The following is a 10987-nucleotide window of genomic DNA, read 5'->3' as shown; positions in this document are numbered from 1 at the left end:
TAAACTACACTAGTTAAACCCAAAGACAAGCCACCGCTTTGCAAAGTTCAATCATTTTATTCTTAACTACATACAGTGGGAAACTGCCCCAAGAAACAAAATGTCAACAAAAAAGGTAACATGTAAAGATGACCGACAGCCCCATGAAATGAGGAGACAATGTGGTCGTTACAGCCAAAGAGGATGAAACGCCTCACCAGCAGGCTGAATGTAGTTTGAGTTCAAAGGGTCAGATGCTTAAAAAAAGCATGGGAGCTAGCAAGACAATTAAACGAGGCCAAGAAGACAGAACAAATAAAACAATTCAAAATGACAAACAGATTCCATATCTGTAAAAAACAGAACTAAGGTGATTTAACAAGTTTACTAGACTTAGAGGATTCAAACGAGGCTTGTAACAGCAGCATTGATCAAGAGAGAAACCCCGCCCTAAAACCCCAAATTAGCAACAAATCATAGAACACATTCAGGAATCAGGGGCAGTATGTATCAACCGTCTCAGGTCCAACTTGTCCATACACTCAATATGTATTATCTAAAAGACCAAACTGATCTTAGATCTTCAGCACTCCTACTCTGATGTGCTTCATAGATACAGCCTCGGGAGTAGAAATAAACAAAAACAGTGTTGGTTACATTACAGTTTTAGTTGTTCTAACCGTTTCGAGTGACACTCAGTCACTAGCAAGTCATGACATTGTCTCGCCATCCAATAAATCAATCATTAAGTACAAATAGGAGTCTGAACATCTTTAGGATGATTCTGTAGTGGTCAATCGACAATATTCGTACAAGATTATTTTCATGCACTTTGTGCACCTATGGTTTCTGTAAGAGGGATGAAGAGAAAAAAAGTAGAATCATTGTTCCTGGAGATATCGCAAACACAGGAGATGGATACAATAGTATATAGCCAACATTTACATGACAGAATAATATCAGTTCTGCAACATACATTTATTTACCTGGACATTCTGTTAAGAAGTTGCACTCTACCGGTTTCATAAAACTCTGCCAGACAGTGAATCGTTTCACTAGGCACGGTCTGTACCTACCTGGTTCTTTGAGTGTGTGTCCATTGCCCACTAGTCCAGCCAGTGTGTCAGTGTTCCCATTGAGGATCTCAGCAGACAGATTATTATTCTGCTGTTCCTCGACTATCCTCTTCTGGAGCGCCTCCTGTTCATCACACACACAGATTATTCGATTTCACAAGACCAATGATCAGAGTTTGTAAGAAGAGCAAAAAGGGAAGTGGACGTATTGATAACAGGGGAAATGGAGTCATTCTGTCTTGTCCCACCTCACATATGACACTGAGCTGCATGGGTAAGTCCTCCACTTTGACAAAGTCTTCCTCGTCGGACTTCTGGCTTGTGTTTCCTGATCCCACCTCCTGCATGAATTAAATGAAAGCATTAGAAAGTATATAAATGATAAAGAATTGGAAATGTAATAAAGACATTGGAATACACATTTAAAAAAATATATATATATAAATAAAATCAATCAACTTTTTAAATAGATTTTTGTAGTTTAAAAAAAGGACCATAGGCCTGTGTAGTGGTCTTACATCTATGTTGACCATGACAGGTGACTCTGTGTCAGGGCTGCTGCTGCTGTTTGAGCCCTGGGAGTGGGAGCCCTCCTGGTAGTTGGTGGTGGCTGAGGCCACACCTCCCTGGCTCTCCCCCTCTGGCCTCCTGTGCTCCACACCCTCCCCCTCTTCCTCTGGGGAGTCCACCACCTCAATGGACTCGGACTTACTGCTCTTGACTGGGCGGGGCGGGAGGATAAGCAAGCAGGAAAGTTTAGGATGGAGAGGAGAAGGTGAGGGAAAAAGGAGGAAGGGAGAGACAAAGGATAGGGGAGGGGGGGAATGGGGTTAATTGAGAATCAGAGGGGCTGAAAACACAGGCATCCATCAGACCAAACATTGCTATAATGAAAACATCCGACAGCCATTTATCAAAATGTGGACTATGTACACAGCAAAAGTTAGATAAGAAAAACAGGTAGTATTGTGGTTGACTAAAAACTAAAGAGACAGAAAACAACAGTGAGCGTTCTTACCATCGTTACTCTCAGAGCTTTCTTGGTCTGACTTTGTCTCTCGGTTTCCATTTGCTGCTCCCTGAAATACAGGAGAAGATGGTAACTAGAGAGTCTAGTGGAAGTGTGTGTACTGAGTGTGTGTGGGCACGTGTCCTAACCCGTTGCTCGACTCCGTCATTGCTAGCTTGCAGGGAGGTCTGTACGTCCTGGGGCTCAGCTTCAAACTCCTCCATCTCCTCCACCTCGTTCTCATCCTCCCCACTGCCGTAGTTTGTCAGGGCCTGGGTCTCCGCCTTGGACAGACCTGGCAAAGAACAACCATGAAGGGTTAAGCACTGGGACATGACTAGTCTAGGGTGTGGCACTCGTCATAAATCCTAGTAGGGGTTTACTTGGTTGGAAATAGATTGGCGGGAGTTGTAACGATTTGACCAGAAAGATTCACAACAAATCCTCCATTGTGAACCTGCAGAACAGTCGATCACAAGCTTCCTCTAGTAGTTACGGTGTGGTTGAACTAACTCACTTTGCAGAGAAGCGTTTAGGCTAATTGTGGCTTCTCGTATTGTAGTGTTCACTCACTAATAGAGAGAGGCAGACTCTCTCCATCGTCCTCCATCTCAGAGGTCTCGCTGCTCCTGTTGTCCTTCCTCTTGGTCTCTTTCTGCTCTGTCTCGTCTTCATCCTGTCACACAGAGTGAGATGTAAAGTTATTTAAGACATTTACACTATCCTTAACCCCAACCTTTAGACTACACTAGGGGTGTCAAATTACCTTTTTTTTATTAAACATTTTTGGGGGTAGAAAACAAACAAAATATACTTTCAAATGACTAAACCAAATTCAAACTGTAAAATTATAATGGACCTACATTCATACAGTGTCCAGCTAATAATCACTGAAATTAAAGCTACACATTTAGGGAGGGTCGAAAATGCCAAAAACATATATTTTTTTGCTAAGTTTGACGACAAAGAAATATAACATTTGATGAGTTTGACACCCCTGTGCTACACGATGTGTAGTCTAAAAAGAGAGATCTGGCTTGAAACCACACTAGAAAATCAGATGTTGAATGTTGATTTCCTCACTTTGTCTTCAAGATACACTGGGGAAAAGGACTTCTCGACCGCCGGCGACTTGTTCTCCTGAAAGTAGATGGAAATGTTCAGTCTTGAAATTGATTCCCTTATTTAGTTAGATCGATTCACACACACACACACACACACACACACACACACACACAAATCCAATATGAAAACACACTCACCCCTATCCCCCCCACCTACCTCATTATTCCTGTGTTCACGCTTGACTTGGTTATTATTAGGGGATTGTCTCCAGTGGTTCTTGTGTCTGGCTTGGGAGTTAGCTATAGTAGCAGTACTACTGCTGTTGCTGTCCAGGTCCTGCATGAGTCTGAAGAAGGCCAGCTCGTTAAACAGGATTTCAGAGATCTCCACCAGCAGGTCCTCGCCACAGTCCTTTAGAGTACGTCCTACAAACTTACTCAGAGAGTCCTGAGGGGGAGGGAGAAACTTCCGGCTCAATTTTGACAATAACGTTAAGCTAAATCAGCACTAGATAATAGACAGTATAGGTGTTGAGAAAATCTAAGAACGCTGCACACCGATACAACTGTGTGGCTTGGCTCTGCCCCCAGCCTTGCATGCTCAGACCACTATGGCTCATTTGTTCCCATTGGAAACGACAGACAACAGCCTATCTTGGTTTAGTTATACAAATCTTTGCTGATACTAATTTTAAAATGGCTGAACCAATATTTCTGGATAATATACACTGCTCAAAAAAATAAAGGGAACACTAAAATAACACATCTAGATCTGAGTGAATGAATTATTAAATACTTTTCTTTACATAGTTGAATTATCACACAAATTATCAATGGAAATAAAAATGTATCAACCCATGGAGGTCTGGATTTGGAGTCACACTCAAAATTAAAGTGGAAAACCACACTACAGGCTGATCCAACTTTGATGTAATGTCCTTAAAACAAGTCAAAATGAGGCTCAGTAGTGTGTGTGTGGCCTCCACGTGCCTGTATGACCTCCCTACAACGCCTGGGCATGCTCCTGATGAGGTGGCGGATGGTCTCCTGAGAGATCTCATACCAGACCTGGACTAAAGCATCCGCCAACTCCTGGAAAGTCTGTGGTGCAACGTGGCGTTGGTGGATGGAGCAAGACATGATGTCCCAGATGTGCTCAATTGGATTCAGGTCTGGGGAACGGGCGGGCCAGTCCATAGCATCAATGCCTTCCTCTTGCAGGAACTGCTGACACACTGCAGCCACATGAGCTCTAGCATTGTCTTGCATTAGGAGGAACCCACGGCCAACCGCACCAGCATATGGTCTCACAAGGGGTCTGAGGATCTCATCTCGGTACCTAATGGCAGTCAGGCTACCTCTGGCGAGCACATGGAGGGCTGTGCGGCCCCCCAAAGAATTGCCACCTCACACCATGACTGACCTACCGCCACACCGGTCATGCTGGAGGATGTTGCAGGCAGCAGAACGTTCTCCACGGCGTCTCCAGACTCTGTCACGTGCTCAGTGTGAACCTGCTTTCATCTGTGAAGAGCACAGGGCGCCAGTGGCGAATTTGCCAATCTTGGTGTTCTCTGGCAAATGCCAAACGTCCTGCACGGTGTTGGGCTGTAAGCACAACCCCCACCTGTGGATGTCGGGCCCTCATACCACCCTCATGGAGTCTGTTTCTGACCGTTTGAGCAGATATGCACATTTGTGGCCTGCTGGAGGTCATTTTGCAGGGCTCTGCCAGTGCTCTTCCTTGCACAAAGGCGGAAGTAGCGGTCCTGCTGCTGGGTTGTTGCCCTCCTACACGTCTCCTGATGTACTGGCCTGTCTCCTGGTAGCGCCTCCATGCTCTGGACACTACGCTGACAGACACAGCAAACCTTCTTGCCACAGCTCGCATTGATGTCCCATCCTGGATGAGCTGCACTACCTGAGCCACTTGTGTGGGTTGTAGACTCAGTCTCATGCTACCACTAGAGTGAAAGCACCGCCAGCATTCAAAAGTGACCAAAACATCAGCCTGAAGCATAGGAACATAGGAACTGAGAAGTGGTCGGTCACCACCTGCAGAACCACTCCTTTATTGGGGGGCGTCTTGTAAATTGCCTATAATTTCCACCTGTTGTCTATTTCATTTGCATAACAGCATGTGAAATTTATTGTCAATCAGTGTTGCTTCCTAAGTGGACAGTTTGATTTCACAGAAGTGTGATTGACTTGGAGTTACATTGTGTTGTTTAAGTGTTCCCTTTATTTTTTGAGCAGTGTATATTACACACACACACACACACACACACACACACGTTAGTTTGCACTTTGTTAACTTGTTCGGGTGGACGTTTTCAGCTCTTATTCTACCAAAATAAACAGTTACCAGACTAATCTGAGGTTTGAGAGTCGCAATGGGGAAAACCTATCCCTAACTTTGCTATAATATCATAACGCTGCAGCTGTATATAGTCCATCTGTAAATAGCCCACCCAAATTACCTACATCATCCCCATACTGTTTTTATTTATTTACTTTTCTGCTCCTTTGCACACCAGTATCTCTACTTGCACATGATCATCTGATCATTTATCACTCCAGTGTTAATCTGCTAAATTGTAATTATTCGCTCCTATGGCCTATTTATTGCCTACCTCATGCCTTTTGCACACAATGTATATAGACTTTTTTTTCCTACTGTGTTATTGACTTGTTTATTGTTTACTCCATGTGTTGTTGTCTGTTCACACTGCTATGCTTCATCTTGGCCAGGTCGCAGTTGTAAATGAGAACTTGTCCTCAACTAGCCTACCTGGTTAAATAAAGGTGGAGAAAAAAATGCTTATCATACCTGCAGTATGCCTCCCAGCTGTCGGTGGAAGAAGCGTACAAACTCCTTGCTCTCGTCGTTCTGCTGGGTGAGGGTGAGCACCATGCGCCGCACCGACGTCAGCAGCTGGTAGGAACACACCTCGTCCATGTGCTCCTGACAGACCACAACAACCTCTTTCAGGGCTTTGCCTTTAACAACATATTACATTGCTAGCCTGGGTACCACATTGCTGCTGGATTCAAGCATGCTAGCTTTGTCAAATTGATTGTTGGGACATCAACAGGTTGGCTAAGGCAGAAACAAGGGCTTTTAACATTGCCAAGCGTGACAATGTCTGTTCCTAGAACATAATGTGAATCATTGCTCAAGTCACATAAGACATAACATAAGAATATTGTGACTCTCACTCCAAATGTAGAATAATTATGGAACAAAAGCCTGCACATCCAGACCAGTAGCTTTCCAGGATAAGGATTGACCACCCCTAGTATAAATGGAGAGGAGACAAAAGGGAGACCACTATAGAGTATTGAGTGTCCTACCTTGAGGAAGGGGATGACTTCAGTCATGATGGCCTTAATCTGTCGATCCAGCTGCTGGGTGTCGATCTGGGGACAGTGGACGTCACCTGACCAGACTCCTGCACCTTTACACACATGCACACTTATTATCTCCCATCTGAGGTGTGCGTTTTGTAAGCTGGCATCAAGAGAAAACTAAACAGCTCAGCACACCATTGCCACATCCCATTTTTCTTTACTAAGAGGGTGAGATGGCACAATTCACAGCCTCTACATGAGACTGCAGACAGCCAAAGTGCTTTGCACTTGGAACCACTAGTGGGAGTGCTCACACCCTCCGACCACAAGATCGGAGAGCGAGGTCGACGTCTCTCGACGAGAGCGAGGTCGACGTCTCTCGGCGAGAGCGAGGTCGACGTCTCTCGGCGAGAGCGAGGTCGACGTCTCTCGGCGAGAGCGAGGTCGACGTCTCTCGGCGAGAGCGAGGTCGACGTCTCTCGGCGAGAGCGAGGTCGACGTCTCTCGGCGAGAGCGAGGTCGACGTCTCTCGACGAGAGCGAGGTCGACGTCTCTCGACGAGAGCGAGGTCGACGTCTCTCGACGAGAGCGAGGTCGACGTCTCTCGACGAGAGCGAGGTCGACGTCTCTCGACGAGAGCGAGGTCGACGTCTCGACGAGAGCGAGGTCGACGTCTCGACGAGAGCGAGGTCGACGTCTCGACTCGAACGTGCCGGCACCGCCGAGAGAGAGAGAGCGAGAGAGCCGCCGAGAGATGTGTACCTTCCAGCAGCTGAGCAGCGCTAGCAGAAGAGTTAGCAGAGGCCTCAGAGGCAGTAGCAGCAGTGGTGTTGGGACTAAGCTCAGCCTTGAGCTTCATGCGCTCATACTCCCTCATCCTGGCGAGAGCCTTGTCTAAGTGGATCACTGTGTTACCTGGCAGCACAGCAAGGGGCAGGAGAGAGCAAGAGAAGGATATTAGAAGAGCAATGAGGGATAATACATTCACGTAAAGTTACCACAAGCTAAAGTTGTCCTTTGACCTAATTATAGCCTATATTAGAGCAATGTGCATTTTTGATTGCGCATTATTATTATTTTTACCTAAGTCGTCGTTAGCGAACGGCTCCAGGTTGGAGGTGGTGGACAGGGTGCTCTCGTTGTCCACCGATTCTGCGTCATTCCGCCTCTTACTCGGGTCGTGATGCTTGATGACCCGGATATTCTTCTCCGACACGTCCTGAGAGACAGAGGTAAAAAGGGAATTCAGTTACACTACTCAACCACAAACACGATTTAGAGAAAAGGGGGGAAAAAATACCATTTCCAAAATGAGAACCCATTCATCCATCATTGTCTCGAATGAGGGGGGAACAAAAAAAAAAACACTGATTCATTTCAGAGACAGCTCTGCTAAACTCCCTTGACGTGTTTCGCGCCTGTTCTCTCTCGTGAAATCAGTGAGGGATGCAATAGACTAAAAACAATGGGCAGAGCATCTTCCCTTGTATCCTTTTCTCCTAACATGGGGAATCGGGCATCTCATCCATCACTGGGGAACAAAGGAGTGCTTTACAAAAGGGATGGTTCTAATTTAGCAAAACCTCCGGGGACCTGGGCTAGAACAAAGACCTGCACAGCCACACATCTAATCTGTCCGGCAGGCAGCAACTGCAACGCTTCGCTCAGATTGACGGATGGGCTGCAAGGCACAGCCTTTCTGACAACTGGAACACTGGATATCAAAGACGAGAGTGGGGGGGTGGAGAACAAAGGAGGTAAGAGAGAGAGAGAGAGAGGTATAGAGAAAGAAATAGATGGGCAGAGTGTTTAAGATGGATGGCTGGAGAGAGCGAGAGATGTTGAGAGAAAGTGAGAGGTGTCGAGAATGAGCTATGGGAGAGAGCGAGCTAGAGAAAAGAGAGCTGGGGAAAATTTTAAAAGAGAAAGGAGGGAGTGGGAGATATGACAGCCAAGCGATTTAATGAGGCAGCAGGTGTGTGTATATATGCCTGTGTGCGTATATCCATCTGTCTCACCCCGTCGCTGGTGGCCAGGCTCTCACTTGGGGTGAGCTCTGACTGGGAGCCGGCCGCCCAGGCCACGGGACCCAGGGAGGCCTGGTCCTCGGCCGCACTCTTGTCCGTCAAGTGCCTGGTCACTATGTCCTAGTGGTCAACAGCAGAGAGACATGGTTAAACATGAGAATCCAACAGCAAGGAAGGTTACAAGGAGCTGTACATTATGAGAAAAAATAAACACTCGACACTCCTACGTAATTTATCGACAACATTTTAACCCCTCAGATCTTTATCAGCAGCTTCTTGTGGCTTGTATCCATTCCTATGAGGTTCACCCATATATTGTATGAAATACTATTTACAGTCTCAGAGTAGGAGTGCTGGTCCAGGATCAGCACAAGATCCTCAGACGTGTTCACCTGTAGGGAGTAGAGTGCCCTCTGGCGCAGGTAGTCGGTGTTGAGCAGCTGCAGCTCGTGGAAGAGCTCGATGAGGAAGTGGGGCCGCGACTCGTTCTGGGAGATGAGTGTGGCCACCTCTGAGTAGATGGTCTCCCTAAGGGCCTCGAACAGGGAGAAGTCACTGCTGGCACCTGGAGGTGTTAAACCGCAAGACAGACACTCTAGAAGATGTTGTCGCAAATAATAAGAAGCAGTCATATGTGGCAGTCTATTGGGGATATAATCTCAGGTTTCCATCCAGTAGTGAAGCGGTGGCGTTGCAGGCTTTAGCTCCAGCCCTGCTGAAACATACCTTCATCAGGACCTTGATTAGCTGAATCAGATGTGTCAAGAGTAGGGTTGAAGAAAAAGCCTGCACACCGAGTAGTTCTCTAAGAGCAATGTACGACTTTAATCAAAGGCAATGATACTGTACAATCCAATACATTGTACCAGATTTCAGGTTATATGTTCTTAAATGTGAAAAAGCAATTGCATTAACAAATATATATATATTTTAAAGCCAATTAGAATGCCAAGTATATTAGATCAAGCCAGAGATTCCAAGGTTAAAGGTTGGGATCTAGTTTGAGTCCGTTAAAAGTTTAACTGTAGTACACTCATGAGGTGCTTGTAAGACCGATATTAAACAAAAGTTGTTAAAAGCTCAGAACTTCAATCAGTGACAATCAGTGTTAGCTGGTGCTTAGCTGTGTGCTAGGAGTGAGTTTACCTGGCACTTCAGTGCATGCAATTCTGTTAGAAAGGAAAGGTGTTCTCCAAGCATACGCTGTGAGGAAAATCAACAACAAAAAAAGTGACGACATAAATAAATGTGGTCACATTACGAAGAGGTGAGGACATAAACCAAATAAAAAAATGATAATTAAACTAAAGATGTGAGTGGACAAGGTGTGGTGTGATCGGTCAAGGTTTTGTACCGGAGGAGAGGTCGTTGGGCTTGTTGCCGGTCTTGGTCTTGCTGTCCAGTTTCTCCTGGGTCAGTTTGTCCAGCAGGCTCTGGTTCTGATCCCGCTGACGATGGGGCAGCGGCGCCCTCTCCTGGACAAAGTCGGCCGTGCTGGACAAGCTGTCACTCTCCACTCCTGGAGATCCACACAAACAAGGAAAGAGAAACATTCAAAACAAATCGAGGGGAGAATGTGTGAAAAACAGAAAAACATTTAAACTTTCTGCATTCGTCTATTGCATAGATAGCATTGACCAAGTCGCCTTGAGCAATACCATTTCAGCTCATCTCCTAAATATTGAGAGGTCTTCAAATATCTATTCTTAGGGTTTAAATATATCAACAGGCAGGTGCTACACAGTGGTGGTGGTTGGAGCGAGTTACCTCCCGGCCTTCCTAACTGAGCTGCTGGAGAGGAAGGAAAATGTCAAGTTCGAGAAAAAGCGCTCAATATAAACCACTGCATGTCCCGACACTGTCCCCGTACCCATGTTCTTGTGGTGTCCCTTGGCCCGCCGGGTCCTCCTCTTGGAGTTGGGCGTTTTGTCGCGGGAGGCCAGGCAGGCCTGGGCAGAGACCTTACGTCCTGCCCTAAAGGTCTTGGTGACGGTGGTGGGGTCAGCCGTGTCCGGCATGCTGCTGAAGCTCTCCTGGGAGGCCTGGTCGAAGGCCTGGGGCCGGGGGATGTTAGCCCCTCTATAGGGTAGAGGGGAGGGGGATTCGTTGATAGGAGCTGGCGGCTGGGAGACGTTGAGCCAGCCAGATTCATGGCCACGACTGCTGCTTCCTTCATTCTGCTTTTGGGGCCTGGTGGGATGGATACAGACAGAGAAAGAAGGTTGGACTAATGAAGGATTTAAGTATAGAACTAAGTAGTAATGAAGTACAGTGAGGCTAAAAAAGTATTTGATCCCCTGCTGATTTTGTACATTTGCCCACTGACAAAGAAATTATCAGTCTATAATTTTAATGGTAGGTTTATTTGAACAGTGAAAGACAGAACAAAAAAAATCCAGAAAAACGCATGTCAAAAATGTTATAAATTGATTTGCATTTTAATGAGGGAAATAAGTATTTGACCCCCTCTCAATCAGAAAG

At 46.1% G+C, this 10987-nt stretch overlaps 1 protein-coding gene across 3 annotated transcripts in view; it reads right to left on the bottom strand.

The window, feature by feature from the left end:
• Positions 1–37: 37 nt before the first annotated feature.
• LOC139418848 (pericentriolar material 1 protein-like) overlaps positions 38–10987 on the bottom strand; it is a 35527-nt gene continuing 24577 nt past the window's right edge. For 2 of the 3 annotated variants that reach the window (XM_071168596.1, XM_071168597.1), the window contains exons 23-40: positions 10377–10696; positions 9861–10025; positions 9653–9709; positions 8899–9071; positions 8498–8626; positions 7563–7698; positions 7242–7394; positions 6483–6586; positions 5959–6093; positions 3346–3576; positions 3148–3204; positions 2638–2740; positions 2214–2359; positions 2074–2134; positions 1574–1776; positions 1304–1396; positions 1056–1179; positions 38–828 (exon numbers count right to left, since the gene is read on the bottom strand). In XM_071168596.1, coding sequence (XP_071024697.1) covers positions 803–828; positions 1056–1179; positions 1304–1396; positions 1574–1776; positions 2074–2134; positions 2214–2359; positions 2638–2740; positions 3148–3204; positions 3346–3576; positions 5959–6093; positions 6483–6586; positions 7242–7394; positions 7563–7698; positions 8498–8626; positions 8899–9071; positions 9653–9709; positions 9861–10025; positions 10377–10696 — 2416 coding nt within the window. In that variant the 3' untranslated portion in view covers positions 38–802. Of the gene's footprint in view, positions 829–1055; positions 1180–1303; positions 1397–1573; positions 1777–2073; positions 2360–2637; positions 2741–3147; positions 3205–3345; positions 3577–5958; positions 6094–6482; positions 6587–7241; positions 7395–7562; positions 7699–8497; positions 8627–8898; positions 9072–9652; positions 9710–9860; positions 10026–10376; positions 10697–10987 lie in introns of those variants that run through there. The other variant, XR_011635362.1, reaches the window with a different exon arrangement.

Source organism: Oncorhynchus clarkii, chromosome 10 (assembly GCF_045791955.1).
Source record: "Oncorhynchus clarkii lewisi isolate Uvic-CL-2024 chromosome 10, UVic_Ocla_1.0, whole genome shotgun sequence".
Classification (NCBI taxonomy): domain Eukaryota; kingdom Metazoa; phylum Chordata; class Actinopteri; order Salmoniformes; family Salmonidae; genus Oncorhynchus; species Oncorhynchus clarkii.
Note: the sequence above shows the minus strand (reverse complement) of the source record. Positions and strands in the feature narration are given on the sequence as shown.